At 45.1% G+C, this 22,357-nt stretch overlaps 2 protein-coding genes across 2 annotated transcripts; both read left to right on the top strand.

Moving 5' to 3' along the window:
* Nucleotides 1–6,517: 6,517 nt before the first annotated feature.
* LOC134439507 (protocadherin gamma-B2-like) lies at nt 6,518–9,666 on the top strand. The gene is made up of 3 exons (XM_063189405.1): nt 6,518–7,657; nt 8,206–8,925; nt 9,640–9,666. The coding sequence occupies exons 1-3, from the start codon at nt 6,518–6,520 to the stop codon at nt 9,664–9,666; spliced, it is 1,887 nt and encodes a 628-aa protein (XP_063045475.1).
* Nucleotides 9,667–10,987: 1,321 nt separating this feature from the next.
* On the top strand, nt 10,988–13,507 carry LOC134439509 (protocadherin beta-15). Its single transcript, XM_063189406.1, has one exon. It carries the CDS (start codon nt 10,988–10,990, stop codon nt 13,505–13,507), a length of 2,520 nt encoding a protein of 839 aa, XP_063045476.1.
* The last annotated feature ends 8,850 nt before the right edge of the window (nt 13,508–22,357 follow it).

Below are 22,357 nucleotides of genomic sequence, written 5' to 3' on the forward strand. Positions count from 1 at the left end.
TGAGGTCTAGATGACAGGGCTGGTCTGGTCATCTGGCATACAGGGCATGCTCCTGTCGGGCAGACAGTCCCCATGAGGCATATGCTGTGGTTTTCGTTGAGATTGGCCCACAAATTAGAGGGGGCAGGGGCATGAAAGTGACCTGTGGATGCGTTAGGTGCCAGCCTATGCCAAAATACCCAGGTCATTGTTTCATCTCAACCCAGCCCTGCTACATGGAGAATAATACATGTGCCTCGAAGTGTTGCAATAATTTTTAGCATTTGCTCTTTGTTTAAAGCGATCCCTTGAAGCAAAGTGAGGTTATGTATGCATGTTGATATACATTTCCAGAAGTCTGAGGTCTAGATGACAGGGCGGGACTGGTCATCTGGCATACGGGGCATGTTCCTGGTGGGCAGACAGTTGTTTTCGTGGAGATTAGCCCACAAAGTAGAGGGGGTAGGGGCATTGTGCCAACGTCAATATAGACTGTGTATTCAGCCAAATGCCTGTGGATGTGTTAGGTGCCGCATATGCCAAAATGCCCGAAGAAGTGTTGCAATCATTTTTAGTACGTAATGGTGTGTGTGTGTGTGTGTGTGCGCAGCGGCGTGGAACAGGGGGGGAAAACCCTGACTCAGTCTTAGGGCCCAGACCACCTGGGGGGCCCACCGGGGGCCCTCCAATGGAAAATAATTTTCTTCTTTCGTTTTTTTAAAACACTATTTTTAAAATAATGTCAATACATGTTGGCAATTTATGTAATTCCATATTCTCTGGGAATACATCTGTTGAATTGGATATACTAACCTGCAAATAGGCTATATTCTATATCGGACACCCCCATTATCACGCATTGGTTTAGTCCGCCCGCTCGCGGACTTTTGATTGTAGGCCTACAATATGCGGAATCCACACTCACACTTCAATATTATGCATTAAACGCAGCAGCCGGTTAGCAATGAAAGACGTCTAAAACACCAGTCTTTCACAAAAATAATAGAAAGGCAAGAGAGACAGGGGAAACAAAATGAAGGAAAGCAACTGCAGCTGATTTCTTGCAAGAAAGGTGAGCCCAAATGTCAAAATTGCAGCCTAGGCTACACAGTAGGATAACTGGTTAGGCCTATCCCATTTCCATTCCGTGTGGCCTTCTGTGATAGCCGAAGTCAAATGAAAAAAATCTCATTTTGGTGGCTATCATTGTAATAGAACCCATAGCCTATTTGTCTTTGATATATTCAAATGCCCCAAAAGACCATGGGTCGATGTTGGTTCAAATATCCAAATGATAGCAAAGCTATTTGTAAAATAAATCCCACTCAATTTCAGAAAATGTCACGGACGTGAAGATGCCCCCCTGTCGCAGCAGTGGTGTGAACTTGAGAGAAGGTGAACCTATTTTAGCTAATATCCTAGTCTTGAAGAAAAGCACTTTCTCAACCGGGTGCAATGCTGCCCGCCCTGGTCATCAAATTTGCAGATTGATTCTGTCCTCGTAACGATATGAATAGCCTAGGCTATAACGACGTCATGTTCATCAGTTGCCAATGTCAAGTTGCTGTCAGTCTTGAATTTTCATTCTGCTTTTATTTTGCGGTCTCAACACTCTCAATAGGAAAGCTCTGGTTACTTGGCCATATCTCTGACCATCTGACAACGCCCGTTATAGCTGAAGTGTGGTAAAATAATGACGAGATTTTGACGGGGCACCAGTCTGCGTTATGAATGCTGCTGACGCCATTCTATCTGCGCAAAGCGGTTTGCATAGAAAAGACAGGCAGAGTAGGCCTATCCTAGAACTACCTCCGTGCTGAGCAGGTAGCCTATCTGCATTGAGTGCTCATGAAAATTACTACAAGGTAGGCTACTGTGAAATAGTTCCTGGCTTATTAAATTCTGAAATTATATGCAGTAGCCTAATAAATAGGCCTAATGATTTCAAAGAAATAAATATAACTTCGGGGTGCCCTGACTTTAAAAGGTTGAGAATAACTGTTGTGTCGTAATAAACACACGAATGTATAATAAATGTACTTTTATTAAAACATTAGTAAGGTAAGTATGACAGCATACAGGAGCGTGGCTTTCTACTCTGGTGATACAGTAGTCAACTCATCATTTTATAGGAACAGACTCCACCTAGTGGCAAGGTTGAGTATAACATATTGCATATACCACATATCCCCCCTAATAAGAAAACACAATAACTGGAAGAGAAGCATAGTTTAACAGTACCCAGTATTCTTAATAGAGTGCATCAGTAAAACATATTTATCATTTTCATTTTACGTTCAGGTAAGTATTAGTTCGTAGCAGAATCACATTATGTTTAAAGTTAACTAGAATTGCATTTTGCCACCCAGGTAAATATTCATTTCCAAAAGGATCACATTTCATTTTACACAGTTTTGTATAACTTATGTATAACTAAATTCGGACCATGTAGTTTAAAGATCAAAGACTTGAACCTGTAAATCTTAAACCTTGAATCACTTCACCTTGAAAATCACGCATATTTACATTTATAAATTCACCATACTGCATCCTCATCAGTTCATTTCAGCAAAGTCCTGAGTCCATTCTGGCACCCTGTGGCACCTGGTCGGTCTGCCAGGTGGTGGTACACCATCAGGTCGTGGTGTTGCAGGTTCAGTGTCCACCGGTAATGGTTCTCCATCACCATCAGTCTCACGATCTTTCCCCTGTAGGGAAACTGGAGCAAGGTTGGAAGCAGGCTTTTTCGCATGGACGTAAGAGCCACATTTGAAGGACATGTGTTTGGCCACTCTTTTGCGATAAGTGTGTTTTGTTTGTTTCTGTTTGGGCAGTCTTTGCTGTTGCTGCAGTGGACGTCCAGCCACATGAAGCTTGGTGCGCATAGGTCGGCCATGCAGCAGTTCTGCAGGCGAGCACTGTGTAGTGGAGTGAGGTGTAGCACGGTAGACTTGCAGGAACTCACGTGTAAACTCCTTCCAGGGCCGTCCTTCGAGGAGTGCATTCTGCAGGCTGTCTCTCAAGCTGCGATTGAAGAGCTCGATCTCACCGTTCGCCCTGACCGATGACTTTGTGTGCACTATCCCTCTGTCCTGAAGGAAAGCCTCAAGCTCACGTGACACGAATTGAGGGCTGTAAGACACCAGTTCTTTGGGGTTGCCCTCTCTGCTGAAAACAGAACACAGAAACTCAACAATTGCCTGTGAGGTAACATTAGGAAGAAAAGCTACCTCTGGCCACTGGCTGTGGTAATCTACCAGTGTAAGAGCAAAGCGACAGCCCGTGGGCGCTCTTTCGAAAGGCCCCACCAGGTCTATCGCCACCTTGTCCCAGGCCTCTTCAGGGTGAGGCACGGGCTGTAGTGGTGGTGTGTGTGTGACAGCTGATTTGTCGTATTCTCGGCATGTAGTGCAGGATCCGAGTGCAGTGTCGACCTGGGCGTCCATGCCAGGCCACCAGTATTCTTCTCTCAGTCTCTGCTTTGCATTCACGATGCCTGGGTGTGTGTCGTGGGCGAGTGCGATGAACTTTGCCTGTAGACTGCCTGGCACCAGCAGTCTGTGAGAACCACGTACGACACAGTCACCTTGTAGAGAGAGTTCGTTTCGGAGCTCGAAGAAGGGTTGTAGGTCTGAGCTGAGCTGTTCGGCGCACGCAGGCCATCTGGAGGTAAGTAGTTGTCGCAGCTCAGTTTGTACAGGACAGGACATGCATGCAGCTTTGAATTCAGTATCGGTAACAGCAGGCAGTGTAGAGGTAAAGACTTTCACCTGGTGTGTAGATGTGGCAGCAGGGCGTGCTGCAACTTGGCCATTGATCAATTGCATTTGTAGTGCAGTGAACAGGTCTCTGCCTAGGATTGCAGACCCTTGCTTTGCAATGTAGAGGTCTGTGGCAGTATTACAGTCACCAAATGTCACTGTTGTATTCAAGCACCCCAGCACGGGTATCTCATTTCCCCCCCAGTCTTTCAGTCGGTAGCTAGGCTTGGTGAGCGCAGTGGTAGCAGGGAAGCACTTTGCATAAACAGTCTCTGGTAAAATTGACACTGCTGAGCCTGTGTCTAGCATTAGTTCGACGTCATGGCTCTGTGTTCCCCCTGCACTCACTTTAACTGTACACATGATGTTACTGCCATGACCTGCGTTAACATTCAGGATTGTTACCTCTGGTACGGCGATCTCGTGCACTTGCTTGCTGCCTCTGCAGACTTTCGCGAAGTGTCCTTTCTTTCTGCAGGTATTGCATTGGGCATCTCTAGCCGGACAGTCTCTGTAATCCGCCTTGTGTGAAGCTGATCCACACCTGTAGCATGTGTTCCCCGGTGCAGCCGAAGATTGAGGCGGTGTAGTCTCCCCTCTCTGGAAGTTGCCGTGTTGATGCGATCCCGTGGCGTGCACCGCTTGCACCGATGCACCCTCGGCGGTCATGCTCATGGCTTTAGCCTCCGAAATGGCGGTCTCAACTTGGCGCGCAATCGTCAACGTTTTGACTAGCGTTAACTTTTCCTCCAGTAGCAACTTTTCCCTGATGCGTGAGGAGTTGGTCTTTTCGACGATCTGATCGCGTAACATCTCGTCTTCTAATCGACCGAAATTGCATGTCGTAACCAGCTCCTTTAATGCAGCATGGAACTGGTCTGTCGTTTCTCCCGCCCGCTGACCACGCTGTCTGAAGCGGTAGCGTTCGGCCACGACATTGACTTTGGGTATGAAAAAGTCCTCCAGAGCTTTTAAAGCATTCGCGTATGTATTTCCATTTACTGTCAATGTGTAGAAAAGTCGTTGACCTTCAGCGCCCAAGCAGTGAATCAGTAATGCACGTTTCCTAGCATCAGTTAGCTCACCCTCGGACATTGCAAGCAGAAAGTTCTCGAAGGAGCGGATCCATGCTTTGAAGGGAATCGCCGGATCGCCCGGATTTTGTAGAAAAGGCGTCGGCTGGCACAGCTGTAGAGTCGTCATCCTCGTCGCCAATATGTTGTGTCGTAATAAACACACGAATGTATAATAAATGTACTTTTATTAAAACATTAGTAAGGTAAGTATGAGAGCATACAGGAGCGTGGCTTCACTCTAAGTACTGTACTTCTACTCTGCTGATACAGTAGTTAACTCATCATTTTATAGGAACAGGCTCCACCTAGTGGCTAGGTTGAGTATAACATATTGCATATACCACAATAACGACATCAAATCCAAACAGCGACAGCCTACTTTAATTCTTTACTCTGCTTTACAGCAGGTTTTAAGCAACATTTCGAAGTCAGCTTCTGTCAGTAGGCTATAGGCTAAATCACAGCTGATTCTCTGTTCCTTGCTCTCCCAAACACTGATACGGGCAAACGTGATGTGCGTGCGGGGCAGTGCAAGTGAACGAATGTGTGCGCTAGCGCGTGTGTTTCTGTTCAGCGATGCACATTGAAGAAAGTTCAGTTCAACATATCAATGTCTCATGTGTCCATAGTGCACGAAATAGTAGGCTAAAAGCATTGAGAAGAGAGATGTAGGCCTACCAGTGTCTCCCCTCACACCATAGTGATGAAGTGATTAAAAGTCATTCCATATGAATATGATAGCCTACTTTTCATAACTGGTTATGTGAAAGATTAAGACATTTTATATTTGTATTATGTCTATTAGCCTATGTCATATGATTGAAGATGAGGATGATTCAAGTGAAGGAGAGGACAGCATAGAGGGGTATTCTGAGGAAGGCAAGAAGGATGACGATATCAGGAGGTAGGCGCGCGGGGTGGGGGGGGTTGGGGGGTGGGGTTGTGTGTGTGGGGGGGCCCATGGAAGAGGTCATTCCTAGGGCCCCGAATTTGGTGCTACGCCCCTGTGTGTGTGTGTGTGTGTGTGTGTGTGTGCAATTCTGCACTATTAATCTGTACCTATACCAGGTGTTCATCTATTCTGCTTGTATACTGACGAGGTGAAAGGTAAATTGGGATTATACGGAATAGGCCTACTAATTAGGCTACGCTAATCAGTATGCAGCATATACAGCATATAGGCTACGCAAAATCTCGCCTATGCCATGGTGTCCTTGTAGGCTACACAATTCGCTAACGAGGCGAGTTGTAAGTAATGTGCTGTAGACTTGCCCTTCATTTTTCGTGACTTTCATTTGTGTGAATAAGAAGTTGAATTAGATGAACATAAGGAAAATAATGTCATTTGTTAAGATCATCAGCACAATTATGAAATTGGGCTTCCCTGCAAGTGTATAACACAGCAAAATTGATTCATATTAACATAGCCTACATAAAGAATGCCATTTGTTACGTTAATCGATAACATTTTGCAGTTTTGCTTTGGAGCTGCAAGTGTCGCTGTTCACCCATCAAAAAATACATCTTCTGTCTACCGAATCTTCCGTCTCTCCACTTCAGTTTCGGGAAAGCGAAAAAGGGTGTGTTATAATAGAGACCGCAGAAAGAGCACATTGTGACGTGCGTGGCAGTGCTATTTTTTTATTTGGAGCAAGTGCCTACACAGCACCATCTGGATAATATTGTATCTAATGTGACGCGATGGGACACAAAGGATTATCGGGTTCCGTATGGATCTGTGTTTCTGTCGTTGCATTGACGCCACATATCATACTCGGAGATGTGAGCTATTCTGTTCTGGAGGAAATGAAACACGGTTCTGTACTTGGAAATATAGCCAAAGATCTCGGACTTGACACCGGTACCCTTTCTGCTCGCAAGGCTCGAATCGATGCTGCTGCAGGTAGCACCAGACATTATTATGACATAAATCTGAAAACTGGGGAGTTGACAGTGGACGAACCAATAGATAGGGAGGAACTGTGTTCGGAAAAGACATCGTGCACTGTTAAATTTGACATGGTGTTAGAGCGTCCTTTAGAGTCGCATCGTTTTACGCTTCAGATTCAAGATATTAACGACAATTCGCCCAGTTTCCCAAAGGATGTTGTGAGACTAGAAATACGTGAGTCAGCACACAAAGGAGCTCGCTATCGTGTCAATGAAGCGCGCGACACAGACATAGGACAGAATGCAGTGCAAAGATATTCATTGCAGAGGAACGATCATTTCATTGTCTCTGTAAACTCACACGCAAGTGGAAGAAAAATTGTGGAACTGGTGCTAGATAAGGAACTAGATCGTGAACAGCAGGATGAAGTAATATTAATTCTTACTGCTTTGGATGGCGGGTCTCCGCCGAGATCAGGCACCGTAGCCATACACGTCACTGTGCTGGATGCCAATGACAATGCCCCGGTTTTCAGTCAGGAAATGTACGAAGCTACTCTGCCCGAGAATGCGCCCACGGGCACAATAATACTCGCTGTTTTGGCAACTGACGCAGACGATGGCCCTAATGGAGAGGTTACATACGAATTTAGTCATTTGTCAAATAAAGCCAGAAGTGCATTTTCTTTAGACTCTGTAACTGGAGAGATAAAGGTTATCGGACCTATTGACTTTGAGGAAGATTCTAAATTTGAAATCCTTGTGGAAGGTAAAGACGGTTTTGGCTTGTCCTCGGATACCAAAGTCGTTATAAATATAGCAGACGTGAATGACAACACTCCCGTAATATATCTGAAATCTCTTAATAGCCCCATCCCCGAAAACGCTGCACCTGGTACGGAGGTGGGCATAATCAATGCGCAAGACGCAGACTCTGACAAGAACGGACAAGTGCGCTGTCACCTTCAGGATAACGTCCCCTTTCAACTCGTGCAGTCTACTATCACAAACTATTATTCATTGTTAACCACCGCAGAGCTGGTATGGATAGGGAGTTGTTATCAGATTACAACATTACTGTAGTAGCAACTGACGAAGGTTCACCGTCACTGTCAACCTCTAAAGTTTTGCAGGTTTCAGTCGCAGATGTCAACGACAATCCTCCCGTGTTTGAGCAGCAGTCGTATAGGGCATATGTGAATGAAAACAACAAACCCGGTGCCTCAGTCGGCTCGGTCGCTGCCAGAGATCCAGACTGGAGGCAGAATGGCAGGTGATGTACTCCCTTCTACCCGGGGAGATAAACGGCATCCCGGTGTTGAATTTCGTGTCTGTGAATGCAGATACAGGAGTAATCGATGCGGTCAGGTCGTTTGATTACGAGCAATTTAAAAGCTTTAAAGTCCACGTCATGGCAAGAGATAACGGTTCCCCGCCACTCAGCAGTAACGTGACTGTGAGTGTTGTATTTTTCAGACGTGAACGACAACCTCCCTCAGATTCTGTACCCTACTCCAGGCGGCAATACGTTTATGACTGAAATGGTGCCGAAAGCAATACAAGCCAACTCTTTAGTGTCTAAGGTCATAGCTGTGGACGCCGACTCGGGCCAAAACGCATGGCTATCATACCACATTGTGAAATCGACTGATGCTGGACTTTTCACAATTGGCGTCCACAACGGAGAGATCAGGACGCAGAGAGACGTCTCCGAATCTGACGTCATGAAACAGACTCTTGTTGTGTCCGTGAAGGACAACGGACAGCCGCCTCTGTCTGCCACCTGTACTGTTAACTTGCTGATATCTGACAACTTGGCTGAGGTGCCCGAACTGAAAGACGTGGCCTCCGGTGATAGCAGCTCTAAACTCACCGCGTATTTGATCATTGCGCTCGTTTCGGTGTCCACGTTTTTCCTCATGTTCGTCATCATCGCCATAGCAGTAAAAGTTTGCCAGAGGAAAAAGCCTACCATGCTTTTTGACGGCGCCCTGGCCATCCCCAGCGCCTATTTGCCTCCAAATTACGCAGACGTGGATGGCACGGGAACATTACGCAGCGCCTACCACTATGATGGGTACATGACGACGGGATCTCGCACTAGCGACTTTAAGTTTGCAACGTCTTATAATGAGGAAACACTGCCCGCAGACATGACTTTGAAAAAGTCTCTATCCATTGACCACGATAGCCTGATTGATTCCATCGATTTGGCACAGGTAGGTGATGATGCTGCATCACTCCTTCAGTCAGCATCACTCATGCTGACATTCACTGTCCAGGACATTTTGGGCTGCGATAATGGGGTGTGTGTGTGTGTGTGTGTGTGTGTGTGAGAGAGAGAGAGAGAGAGAGAGAGAGAGAGAGAGAGAGAGAGAGAGAGAGAGAGAGAGAGAGAGAGAGAGAGAGAGAGAGAGAGAGAGAGAGAGAGAGAGTTCACCTGCTCATTTGGTGTTTTGCCTATTGTATCGTTTTTTACCTGTTCGAGATGTGCGTGTCTACCTTGATGGTGTAATTACTTCACCAAATGGGTTGGGATTTGTGTTTTATTTGTGTAAAAATTAACGGTCTGAATTAGGTAGGCTTTACTGTTGCCCATTTTACGTCATTCAGGCTGCAAGCATCACTCGTGTGTGTGTGTGTGTGTGTGTGTGTGTGTGTGTGTGTGTGTGTGTGTGTGTGTGTGTGTGTGTGTGTGTGTGTGTGTGTGTGTGTGTGTGTGTGTGTGTGTGTTAAGGGGGGGGGGGGTGCACGCGTCCTATGTTTCCCCTCTGCGTAAATGTTGCATAGGAATCACGAGTTTTCTGTGCCTTGATGGCAATAGCTTTACCGGTATTTATTCTTACATAACAATTGTCTGAATTCACTACTGCTCACTCATTTTGGTGGGCTGTGTGGCCTCCTGTTGTGATGGCATGGCACGGTGTTGCCAGACACAGAGCGCACATCACAGTGGCTGACAAACATCAGGTCATCTGACACTGAGTGGAATTCATGAATATAAAATATGCCCTTGTGCGGGTGTGAAATTGTGTGATGAGGTTGATGTGGTATTCGATAGGCTCTTTTTTGTATAAGCACATATGCCAGTGAGCTTTGCTTTGATTTGTACATATAGTATTTGCATAAATTATGAAAGGCTCAGAATTAGTCCTAATTATTATGTTCGTTAAAATGATTTTAGATGTATTACTTGCCTATGATTTAAGTTATTTATGTGACTACAGTGGTAGGTCTATATTATTATTGTTATAGGCCTTATTATTGTTGTTATTATTCATACTATCATCCTTATTACCATTATTATTCATGTTATTATTATTATTATTATTATTATTATTATAATAATAATAATAATAATGGCCTCATCCTATATAAACACCAGCGTTGAATCATGTGTTCATGTTCAATCTGTTCAAACATATTTGCAAACACAAATTCTGTGTATATAATCCTGGCAATGATTTTTTTTTCTTTTAATACAATTATTTTCTGAAAGTACACATATTGTTATCATTTGGTGTGTCTATTCTGAGTGATATACAAGGTTAATATTTCCTTTTGGGGGTAAAGAGATGTCGTTTGCGCTTTTGGACTCTGAGTGGCGCTCTATAACTTTGCTCGCTGCTCCTCTCATCGGCTTGAACCCATGGCCCAGATTTGCCAGCCACACACACACACACACACACACACACACACACACACACACACACACACACACACACACACACACAGGATAATCGTGGAGCCAGTGAGAGAGAGAGAGAGAGAGAGAGAGAGAGAGAGAGAGAGAGAGAGAGAGAGAGAGAGAGAGAGATTGTGTGTGCGCGTGTGTGAGATAGAAAGAGGGAGCGTGAGGCAGTGAGAGCGAGAGAGAGAGAGAGAGAGAGAGAGAGAGAGAGAGAGAGAGAGAGAGAGAGAGAGAGAGAGAGAGAGAGAGATTGTGTGTGAGGGGGAGAGAAAGACAGAGAAGGAAGGAGGGGGGATTGTTTGTGCATGTGTGTATTAGTCTCGTGCGCTGCCGCGTTTTTGCGCTGGAGGCGGAGAGAGCTCGTGCTACATAGGCACAGAGGGAAATCGAAGCTGACAGTTGCAGAGCAGAGTTTGAGTCATTCTCTTCGTGATGCAGAGTGAGAGAGAGCTGCAAACGAAGATGATCCAGCTATAATACACGAAAAGCGTGTGTTTTATTACAGCCTTTCGAGTTTTATTTCTGTCGAAATGGTTCTTATGGATCACCGTCGTTTAGTTGTCGATGGGAAGCGATGCTCAACATCAGCAATGTTTTTCTGTGTCTTTCTCATCGTTCCTTTCGTCGGTGGGGTATTCGGCGAGGTTCGATACTCTATCCCGGAGGAAATGAAACAAGGTTCTGTCATCGGTAACTTGGCAAGGGATTTGGGACTTGACGTCTCCGAACTGGGGAAGCGCAAGGCTCGCGTCGTGGCCGAGGGAAGTAAACAGTACTGTGAACTCAGCACAGAAACTGGCTCTTTGCTTGTGAGCGAAAGGATGGACAGAGAAGAGCTGTGTGCTCAGGCGGCTGTCTGTGTCGTCCAGTTTCAGTTGCTCCTGGAAAACCCGCTTAAAGTCTACAGTCTTATTTTGGATGTTCAGGACATAAACGACAACAGTCCCGTGTTCACCAACAGAGAAATAGAGCTGGAATTAGTGGAGTCTACTATTTTGGGAAGACGGTTCCCGCTGGAGAGCGCGCGGGACCCTGACATGGGCAGCAATACGATTAAAAATTACAGACTCAGTCCAAACGATCATTTTGTTTTAGAGATGAATAAACAAGTAAATTCCAATGCCTACCCAGAACTGGTTCTTAAAAAATCACTGGACCGCGAGACACAGTCGGACTATTATTTGACCATCAGTGGGATTGACGGCGGAAATCCTCCTCGCTCTGGGACTGCTTCGATTCACATTCACGTGCTGGACGCCAATGACAACGTTCCCGTTTTCAGTCAGAGAATTTACAAAGCCTCGGTGGCTGAAAACTCTCCCCCGGGCACTTTGGTAACAAAAATAAACGCCACGGACCTGGACGACGGTGTTTATGGAGAAGTAACATATTCTTTCAGTCACGTGTCGGACAAAACTCGCGGGGTAGTTGAAATTGACGGGGTCACGGGTGAAGTGAGGGTTATCGGCTTAATGGATTACGAAGACGTGAGTGTACACGAGCTAGACGTCCAGGCTAAGGATGGCGGGGGACAGTCCTCTCACAGCAAACTGATTATCGACGTTATAGATTTGAATGACAATTCCCCCGTGATCTCGGTGAAGTCAGCCTCCTCCTCCGTGCCAGAGGACTCGCCGCCGGGAACCATGGTAGCGTTGTTGAACGTGTATGATTTAGACACGGGCTCCAGTGGTCGTGTCACTTGTCACATTAGCGACAATGTCCCCTTTAGACTGGTATCAGAGGTGAAAAATTATTTCATGCTTGTGACAGATGATGTTTTGGACCGAGAAACACACGCTGCTTTTAATATAACGATTACAGCAGTGGACTCTGGATCCCCACCTCTGTATAGCAGTAAGGTGATACCCATAACAGTCTCTGATGTGAATGACAATGCCCCTGTGTTCTCCCAAGAACTGTACACTGTCACCATCCCTGAGAACAAGCCTCAAGGCACGCCTGTTATTCGGGTCGCGGCTCAGGACAAAGATTTCGGGTCAAATGCTAAAATCCACTACTCACTGCAGCTGAAGGACGCAGACCCGGCCACCGCCGCTCTCCTGTCAATCAACGCAGAGACGGGGGAGATCTTCACCTCCCTCCCCTTTGACTACGAGACAGCCAGCCACTTCCAGACGGTGGTCAGGGCGTGCGACATGGGCAATCCCTCCCTTTGCAGCAACTGCAACGTTCGAGTCTTCGTCAGCGACCAGAACGACAACGCGCCCGTGATCCTCTACCCGGTGCAGTCCTCCAATTTCATTGCGGAGGACCGGGTCCCGCTGGCGGCCCCCAAGGGTTACCTGGTGACCAAGGTCGTCGCCGTGGATGCCGACGCGGGCCACAACGCCTGGCTGTCCTACCGTATAATCAAGGCCACCGACACCGAGCTCTTCTCCGTGGGCCTCCACTGCGGCGAGATCCGCACCCTGCGCCAGTTCTACGAGGACGACGAGGCCAAACACACGCTGGAGGTGCTGGTGGAGGACAACGGGCCGCAGGCTCTGTCCGCCACGGCGACGGTGAGCATCGCCCTCGGCGACAGCCTTCCCGTGGTGGACGAGATGTCGGACTTCGGGGAGGATGAGTCGTCATCGTCTGTCATCAACGGCATCAGCCAGGAGGACCTGGTCTTCTACCTGATCGTGGCGCTGGCCTCCGTGTCGGGCCTGCTGCTGCTACTCATCACCTCGGTGGTCTACGTCAAGCTTTGCCGTCGCCGGAGCTTCTACCGCGGCGGTCGCGCCTCCAACCTGCCCGTCTTCCCGCCCACCTACGGCGGGCCGCCCCACTATTCCGACGTGAGCCGCTGGGGCACCCTGGACGACGACTCACGCTACAACTCCTTCATGACCACGGGCTCGTGGAGGGGCGACTTCAGGTTCAGCTCCGGGTCTGGAGGTGGCGGCGGCAGCGGGGTTGGGAGCCTCGGTGGTGGCAGCAGCGGTGGCGGGGGCATGGGCATCATGGACTATGACAGCATGAACAAGAGGAGCCTGCCCCTGCCTAAGAACGACTCTCTGGTGCGCCTGACCACCACCAGCAGCAGTAGCGGCGCCAGTGTCAAAGGTCACCGGAGCCGTCCGCCACTGCCACGCAAACTCTAAGAGCGGTGACGCTCATAAAGTCTTACTAATGATAACACTACAGTAACATAACAACGGTGTAATACATCAGGGTGCTGTTCATTGATGACAGGTGATAGAAGTGATATTATATTATGTATACATCACTGAGCTGGAGGCCTATGCCAAGCTAAAATGGATGGAAGGGAAAATAGTACCACCTGCCCTGGTTTTGCAAAGGGATGCCAGGATGAATTGATAGTGCACAGACTTTTTTGCCTCAAGAGATGCTTTGGCCATAGCTGTATTACGGCTTAAGTCAGTGGTTTCCCAAACTGGGGTTCGAGAGCCCTAGGGGGGTTGTCGCAGAGGCACAGCATGGGAATCACAGAGAGAATGGACTGTTTGCATAAAATCTTGAATATATGCTTTCCTTATGATATAACAATTCTGTAAAATGCTTATTAACAGCATTCACATCTATGGTTAATAAATGTCTGTAACAAACTGGAAGGGGTTGCAGAAGTATTGTTAGGTCGAAAAGGAGGGTCTCAGCAGAAAGAAAGTTTGGGAACCACTGGCTTAAGTCATATAGCTGTGGTCATGTGGCCATGGGGATGCTGGATTTATTTTCTTACACTGGGCCATTTTAAAGTGGTGCAGCTGTATGCGATGTACTGTAAATGAAACAGTTCTTGACCAAGAAACCGCTTCAGCCTGTGAATTTTTGACATGCATTTTAAAGGGGTTGCAAACTGATTTTGTACATGGAAAATTGTAAATAACCAGTATTGACACCACCACACTCCACTGGCCATTGCATTATAATAACATAAATGTCCTTGCACACCTTTGTGCACTTTTTATGCATAACCCTTCGTCAGTGCATGGCCTTTGTTTTGAGCCCATTGTAATCATGTGCCGAAAGTTTCCTGACCTAATTTCATAGCTTGATTATGATTAGTGTTATGATTAATATTTTTTGTAAAGATATTAAGTACTGTTCAGCTGAGTACAGTGTTATACAGCCACAAAGATGCTTTTGTTGTTTCGTTTTAAAGCTCCTTGAGTTGGAATGACACTAATGTGAAGGCCTGTTTTTCTGTTGTTGTTCTTGCTGGGTTTCAGACTGCAAGTAAGACGTACCCTGGCTGATACGTATGAATGCCTCATGCCTCATGTTTTATTGTGTGGTATCATTTGTGGTGTTGTTATGATGTGTGCTCTCTCTCTCTCTCTCTTTCTCTCTCTCTCTCTCTCTCTCTGGGGTTGTTTATCTCTTTCTGACCTTATTCTCTCTCTTTCATTTCTCTCTGTTTCTTACTCATTCCCTTGGTTGGTTCATAGCAGTGCTTTTAAAGATTGGTGCTGCTGCTCTCTCTCTCTCTCTCTCTCTCTCTCTCTCTCTCTCTCTCTCTCTCTCTCTCTCTCTCTCTCTCTCTCTCTCTCTCTTTTCCCTATGGTTTACTCATCTTTCTGACCTTCTTCTCTCTCTTGTTCTCTTTCACTCTCTCTGTCTCTCACTCTTTCTCTGGGTTTGTTCATAGCAGTGGTGTTTAACACCATGAACATCTGTCATCTGTGCTCTTTCCCTTGGCCAACACGAGGCACAAACCGAGGATTAAATAGAGCACTTGCTCTGCCCGTCCCCTTACTTACACACACACACACACACACACACACACACACACACACACACACACACACACACACACACACACACACTCACCAATGCGTAGACAACCATGCACACATGCGCAGGCACGCACAGACACTAATGCAAGCACATGTGTGCACGCACATGCACACACATACGCACCACGTATCTATTTGCTGATGTTTTGCACACAATCCATCTCCAAGTGTTCTTTCTGCCGATTAATATTCTACAGTGAGATGCCGACCCACACATTGCACACTAATGCACATCCACACTTCGCATCATGAAGAGCCCACTAACACCAAGCCTCTTATTTATTTAACATGCTTATGAATCAAGTTGCTGTTGTCGTGCTCTTAATCTGTTGGAAGTATCAACGTATTTATCGAACTGTTTCTTTTGTTCCCAGTTGGTGTTATGCTGTATACTTTTAAAGATTTCCATGATGTGTTGTGGAACGAGAAGACAGTTATTGATGTTTCTGTTCATCGTCTTTCTCAAAAATGCCATTTTTATCAGACTAGTCTGACTGATTATTTTCGTTCCATTCTGTTTCTGTCAGTTGGAATAAAAAAGCGCTTTGTATTGTAATGTTATTGCGGGCTGTTTTTTTGTCTGTTGCGTTCAACCTCACTGGGTATTGTGGCATGTGTTGGGGCTTTTTTCCCCCTCCCTTGCTCAGAGGACAACAGCCCCCCAACCTCTCTCACTTCAATGAAGGCAACTAAATGTACCACTTGAAGCGATGAAATTGCTCGGAAAGCATGCAGCCGATTCTGCCCTCACTGCTCACTTGCTTTGGTAAACACGCAAACATTATTCGGGCTATGTTCTTTTGTGGATGGCTGTATGTCTGTACAGTAGCACCTCAACACCAAATGCAATGGTCTTATTTTTATATTTCTGCAGCAGGGCCTTGATTTCTTAAACTCTTACAGCAAGGCTCCTGTTATGAATTTGCTGATGCCAGAATGGCAATGACCAAGTCATAATGCATTGCAAAAGACTGTGTAATGTCATAGTAGTGTAGTACTAGTAGTCTTTCTGTTATAAATTTGCTGTTGCCAGAATGGCAATGACCAAGTCGTAGTGTATTACTAAAGGCTGTGTAATGTCATAATAGTGTAAAACCATAGTAGTAGTCTTTCTGTTATGAATTTGCTGATGCCAGAATGGCAATGACCAAGTCATAATGCATTGCAAAAGACTGTGTAATGTCATAATAGTGTAGTACTATAGTAGTAGTCTTTCTATGATCAGTACAGTGTTCCACTAGTGGACCAGTGTCCATTATGAGGCTATGGTATCCTGTACACCATTTTGATTTTCCACTGACACTAATCCTGGATACTGGTTAGGCCCACATATTTTAACTTATGATGAAATAATGAGCTATTTAAATGCCTTGATTCAGGGCTGAGACAAAAACTGAGATTAACAGAATAGCCTTCTTTTGTTGTTTTGTGAGCCTCATTTTGTTTTTGTGTGTAAGTAATGCACTGGCTTTACACTATCCACCTGCATAGAACATGGAACTATGGTCACCGGTCTTCATGCTCCCCACCAAAAACAGACATGAAGACTGAATTTACAGGCTTTTAATGAAAAACATAATTAGAATGAACAATAGTTCTTTTTCAAAACTGTGCCTTTTGCTCTCAGGACACGAATAAACGGACACAGGTGTTATTGCGCTTCACAAAAGGAAAACAGAGAAATGACGCATAGGCCCTTCATTTGCCAATATGCGTAGATATATTTTTTTGAAGGTGCATGTGAAAATAGTGGCACTGCAGTTCTCTTGCCAATCGCGGATGAGTTATTCGAGGCCAGCACCTGAGCACCGCTCTCCAGCTCTGGCTGATTTCGACAGGGAGGCCGACAGGGGTGGACAAAGAGGCGAGTTGTCCCAATCCCAGGGAAAGGGGCCCAGAAGTGGGTTGTCATTACATTGTACTGGGTGAGGGGCCCTTTCAGTTGACTTTATCCTGGGCCTGGCCAAAGCTGACGGCTCTGTCTGCTTTGGAGATTGATATTGAAATGAGGCTTTGCCCTCCATACTCTCACTCCTCCCTGCCTGCCTGCCTGCCTCCCTCCACTTGGATTCATACTCACCTCTTAATCTCCCTCCGGGCCCACAAATTAAAAGGCCCAAATCCCCGTTTGCTCCAATAAAACTAGCTCCGTCTCACTCAGGTTTTGGATGAGTGTGATGTGTCTCAATACACTATCATGTATCAATACACTCAATGTCGGTATACCAAACACTGACTCCATTTCAAATTAAAGCCCCAAATCCCTGTTTGCTCCAATAAAACTACTCCCCGTTCACTCAGCTTTCTGGTGAGCGTGTTTGCTGCTATGAAGATGGGTCTGAATATACTGTACAATCATTCATCAATATACGCAATGTCAATATGAAGCATTACTGACTCCATTGCTAAGCTGACAGAATCAGGTGTGCTTTGAGCTATGTCCATTTGACAGTGTGTGTGTGTGTGTGTGTGTGTGTGTGTGTGTGTGTGTGTGTGTGTGTGTGTGTGTGTGTGTGTGTGTGTGTGTGTGTGTGTGTGTGTGTGTGTGTGTGTGTGTGTGTGCGCTTTTTCCATTTACATGGAAATTTTAAGTATGGCTTAAAAATGATGCCTAGCTCCACTGTTACCTCAAAGTATAATGTGACTTGAGGGAAAAAAACATGGATACACCAGTCAAGAAAGGAAGCTAGAAATATATATATAATGGAGATAACACTTGTTTACTGGCTCTGTGGTTCCCACTGAGATGCTCTCTCACACAATGCATCTCACGGCACCGCAGATCTAGATCTGCACATCAGTAGGTATCCAGTTTACAGTGTTCCTTTGGGAGTTAGCAGGGGGTTTTGGTGTGGCTTTGTCTTTTTTCTCTCTCTCCTTTATTTCCAAGTGTTAGCCTTCATTTCAACTTCTGGATGGTCATGTTCGATTTATTCAGTCAGTCAGCAGTCATTCTTTTTTGATGTATTTTTATGGGCTTTTTGTGCCTTCAGATGATACAGTGGGGAGACGAGTGGGGACAGAGGGAGATGGGGAAGGATCGGGGAATGTTGGAAGAGTTGGAATTGAACCCAGGTCCCTGGTGTAATAGAATGGCACCTTTGCCCCCTGAGCTATGGCATGCCCAACAGTCATTCTAGAGTATTAATATCAATACCTTTCAAGATAAAAGACAAGAGAGCTTTCTAGTCATACACTACATACATTTCTATTTATGAGTAATGCAAAATCATGTTGTTCAAACTAATCACATCGGTTGGTAAGCTGGCTGGCTCAACGCCTGCTCTCGTTAAAGCCATCAGGTCCAGTAAGCGTTTTCTTTAGGATTTCACACCAGCATTCAGAGGAAAATCTCATTGTCTTGACTTAGCAGGGGGATTTCTGTAATGCTTAGCCTAACCCACAAGCTTCTTAAGCCTCCAATCATCATCGCTCAGCATTGCTGCTGCATACCAACAGACTACAGGCTTTTCTCCTGGGCTGTTATGGATGCTGTCTGATATGTGCAACTTGTTTGGGGGAAAAGGGACCCCCTGCCCCTCCCTAATTCGTCTCCTTCATGCTTTCTTGGCATCATGTACATTTATTTTTTTACATATCAAACTATTAAGCCCTTTGGAGAACACAAGCACAGCATGCATAATCTTGTGTAATACTGCCAGTTCTTGCTTACTTACATGGCAGGGCCTATTGGCATTTGAACAACCTCAACCTTTTCAACCATGCAGATGCCCTTCTGCAGTTATGTTTGTATGAGGATAAATACATACATACAGACGTAAATATACTGGAAAATAATTTAGCGGTAACAAATGCAGTGATGTGTTCGCAACACCCTTCATATTGTTGTGAGAAAACGGGCCGTGTTTGTTTATATTTCTGTACCATGCATGAAAATCGACATTTAATTGCAAGTATAGCCAAGTCCAGGCTATTGACGTCTAAAGCCATGACTCACTTCGCTGAATGTAACATTCACATCAATTAGTGGAAACGTCAGGGGTCAGTGCGCGATGAAGTCACTGCCTTGATCTTGCAAAGACAGGCCCCATCACCACTTCCACTGGATAGAGGGATGTTAATGTCACATGCAGCATGTACATATAATGCTGTGAATCGTTCTGTGAAAGTAGCATGCAGTGACATGAAAGAGTGTGCTGTACATTTAATCTGTTGTTCAATGTGTATATTATTATAATTTCTGTATTTATGTATGCTGCATTCTGTCACATGGAGTACGTACATATAATGCTGTGAAAGTAGCAGTGAAATGAAAGTGTGTGCGGTGTACATTATCTGTCCTTCAATGTGTACGTCTATTCATAGGAGTGCACAGATAGGGACGTGGTGGTGCTAAAACACCTGCCCCTTTGCACTACTGGACAGAAAAGGCCCTTTTAGAAAGTTCCTTTTTTGGATTTTGAAAAGCATGTGACAATCCCTCGATATAATACTAAATAGACTATATCCTATAGGGCAGCTGGAAGATGTACATGTCTCCCACCACCACCTCGAGCACTTGCCCCCCCCAAAATGTCTGTGCACGCCACTGTGTAGATTATTATAATTTCTGTACTGCAGCTGGACACCATAATTTCTTTGTGAGGTCTTTCGTTTTTGTACCTGGAATCCTTTGCAGGAGATGTGCAAGAGTACTGGGCTAATTGGTCATGTGCATAGTGATAACGGTTAAAAATAGGCCATGCAGTGAAATTGCTGTTTTCCAGCCTATGGCAGCCATCCTGGTGAAAAACACACACAAGTAGATAGGAAGTGTAGGTTGTTGTGCATTTAGCTGGGCACATGTACTGCTTATTTGGTATTGCAGCAAACATATGGCTTTGAGATAGGAGGAGTGCAGCGTTGTCCCTGCAGAGCACTGTGCTGACTGCTATCATGTGTTTGTATATGTAGCCTACTTTTTAATGTTGGCCACTGGTGTGTGTGTGTGTGTGTGTGTGTGTGTGTTTTCTGTTTTACTCTCTTCATTGCCAATGTTCTTGTTTTGTTTCATTTACACTGTGTAGCAAACCATTATATCTTCAAGCAATCTCACGCTCACACCACAAGTTGTATTTTTATATATTACTTTGGGCAATGCTTAAAAATCAATAGAGCTCTGAGGATCTGACCCTTCCACCTCCTTCTTGTGCATGTAGAACACTGTGTTGTAGCAGCAGGCTCACTGCTTTTGTTTTTGTGTGTGCTTAGTTTTGAGAGAGTCTATGTCGGTTATTTCATGTAATACTGAACAATTAGTAGTACATTAACATTTTATCATATCTGACCATTTGAACTGAACACAGTTGCAGCGCGGTGGCACTAGGCTATGTCAGTGATTTTGTTTTCACGTGTGCATGATTTATAGTGTGTCTTTCTTTTATTTCTAGGTAATTCTTAACAATCAGCAAATCTCTTAAGACATCTGACTAAATATCTGACCATTATACCCTTTACAGTATTGTGCAAGTAGAGTGCACGTGTGCTACTGGAGCAGTTGGCTGGATCAGTGTTTTCTGTTCTTCTGTGTCTGATTCAGTAAAGCTCAGCATTCCACCCTCTTGGTGCATTGTACTTTAAACAATGGGCAAAATCACTGCTTTCGTTTTTCTGTTCGATTCAGTAAAGCTGTACAAATCTGACCAACCCACCTTGTCTTGTGTTGTGCATGTAGTACACAGTAAATAAATATAGTGTTAATTCAATACTGAGAGAGTACTCTGTAACCAAATTCACTCTAGAAGATGTGAAATCAACTCTCTGAGTGTTGAGTTAACACTGCAGTGTTTATTGTGTACCGTAAGCAGTAGGGCTAGATCAGTGCTTTCGGTTTGCTGTGTTTGATTCAATAAATCTCTGACGGTCTGACTATTCAACCTTGTTCTTGTCTTCTGCATGTCGTATTGTAACTAAGCAGCGCGGGCTACATCAGTGCTTTTTGTTTTTTCCGTGTGCTTGAGTCGGAGCGAGCCTGCCTCTGTGTTTCTGTGCTCCGGCAAGCTCGGCATGCTAATTCCCATGTTAACCCATGTGTGCTTAAATGATGGCTGTAGGCAGGCCTACTTTTGGTCGGAAGAGCTGCGATGATGAGGGCAAAAATAGCAGAATGAGCGCAGATTCATGCTGCCACTGCTGTTGCTGCTGTCTCAGCGCATGCTATCTCTGTTGTTATTGTGTGCCGTGTTGTTGTGGTGGTCTGTGGATATGGTTTTTACATTATGCATGTATTTGCATTTGCATGTAGAAAATTATCACGGGCAGAGTTAGTATTTCAATTAGGTTTTATCGACTGAGTAAAAACAGCGTAATAAACATATACTGCATATATAATTAGAAATATATAGGCTACATACTGTATAGTACAGACAATAATTTTCAAAATGTGCACACAATATACAAGTAGGGCATATCCTAATATACTGTATAGTGGAATATTATGCACTTGGGGGAGAGCATATAGTACACCTAGTACTGGAATGTAGTGAGCATCTAATAATGTAATGTTATATTTAAAAATCATGCAAGACACATTGGGATGATTATTACTGTGTTTGAAAAGAGGGTTAATTAAAAACAAAATGGCAATAAACCAACCAATCAGCTACTGGACAGTATTGATGATGGCAATGGAAAAGAAGCTGCCCCAGTGTGGTGGTGATGATGGTGTTGTTGTTGTTGTTGTTTTGCTCCACCGGGATCTGAACTCACAGCCAGAGGGAAGGAGGTCAAAGAGGGTTCCAGCAGCAGGATGAGTCGGATCTTTAATGATGTTCACTGCCCGCTCCCTGGTCCTTTTTCTACAAACTGTTTGAATTTGGTGTGTGGCTTTACTGGCGTTTGTATCTTGTGTTTTTTCATGGCTCGCTGTATGCGTTCTGTGATCCCTTTGATGTAGGGCAGGTCCTTTTTGTGCACACGTCCTGGAAGGAGGGCATGGGGGCACCAACATTTTTTTTCTACAAACTGTTTGAATTGTGTGTCATAAACTGTGTTTGTTCAGGGGTGTATACTAAGAAGCTGGTTCAGTTTAAACCAGGCTAAGTTAACCCTGAGGTAGAGGTAAATCATTTAAAGGGACACTGTGCAGGAAATGGTCAAAAAAGGTACTGCAACTATGCTGCTCATTGAAACTGGGCTGCCTATTGCCAAATTTGATCTTTACATGAAAGTTTACTGAGTAATAAACTAATATTTTCT

This window comes from Engraulis encrasicolus, chromosome 23 (genome assembly GCF_034702125.1).
Source record: "Engraulis encrasicolus isolate BLACKSEA-1 chromosome 23, IST_EnEncr_1.0, whole genome shotgun sequence".
Lineage (NCBI taxonomy): Eukaryota > Metazoa > Chordata > Actinopteri > Clupeiformes > Engraulidae > Engraulis > Engraulis encrasicolus.

Excerpts from the sequence above, each read along its gene's own strand:
- LOC134439509 (XM_063189406.1), top strand. The coding sequence starts at position 10,988 with ATGTTTTTCTGTGTCTTTCTCATCGTTCCTTTCGTCGGTGGGGTATTC.
- LOC134439507 (XM_063189405.1), top strand. The coding sequence starts at position 6,518 with ATGGGACACAAAGGATTATCGGGTTCCGTATGGATCTGTGTTTCTGTC. Across the intron at positions 7,658-8,205 it reads ACTCTGACAAGAACGGACAA|ATTCTGTACCCTACTCCAGG; the intron begins GTGCGCTGTCAC and ends AACCTCCCTCAG. Across the intron at positions 8,926-9,639 it reads ATTCCATCGATTTGGCACAG|ACACAGAGCGCACATCACAG; the intron begins GTAGGTGATGAT and ends CGGTGTTGCCAG.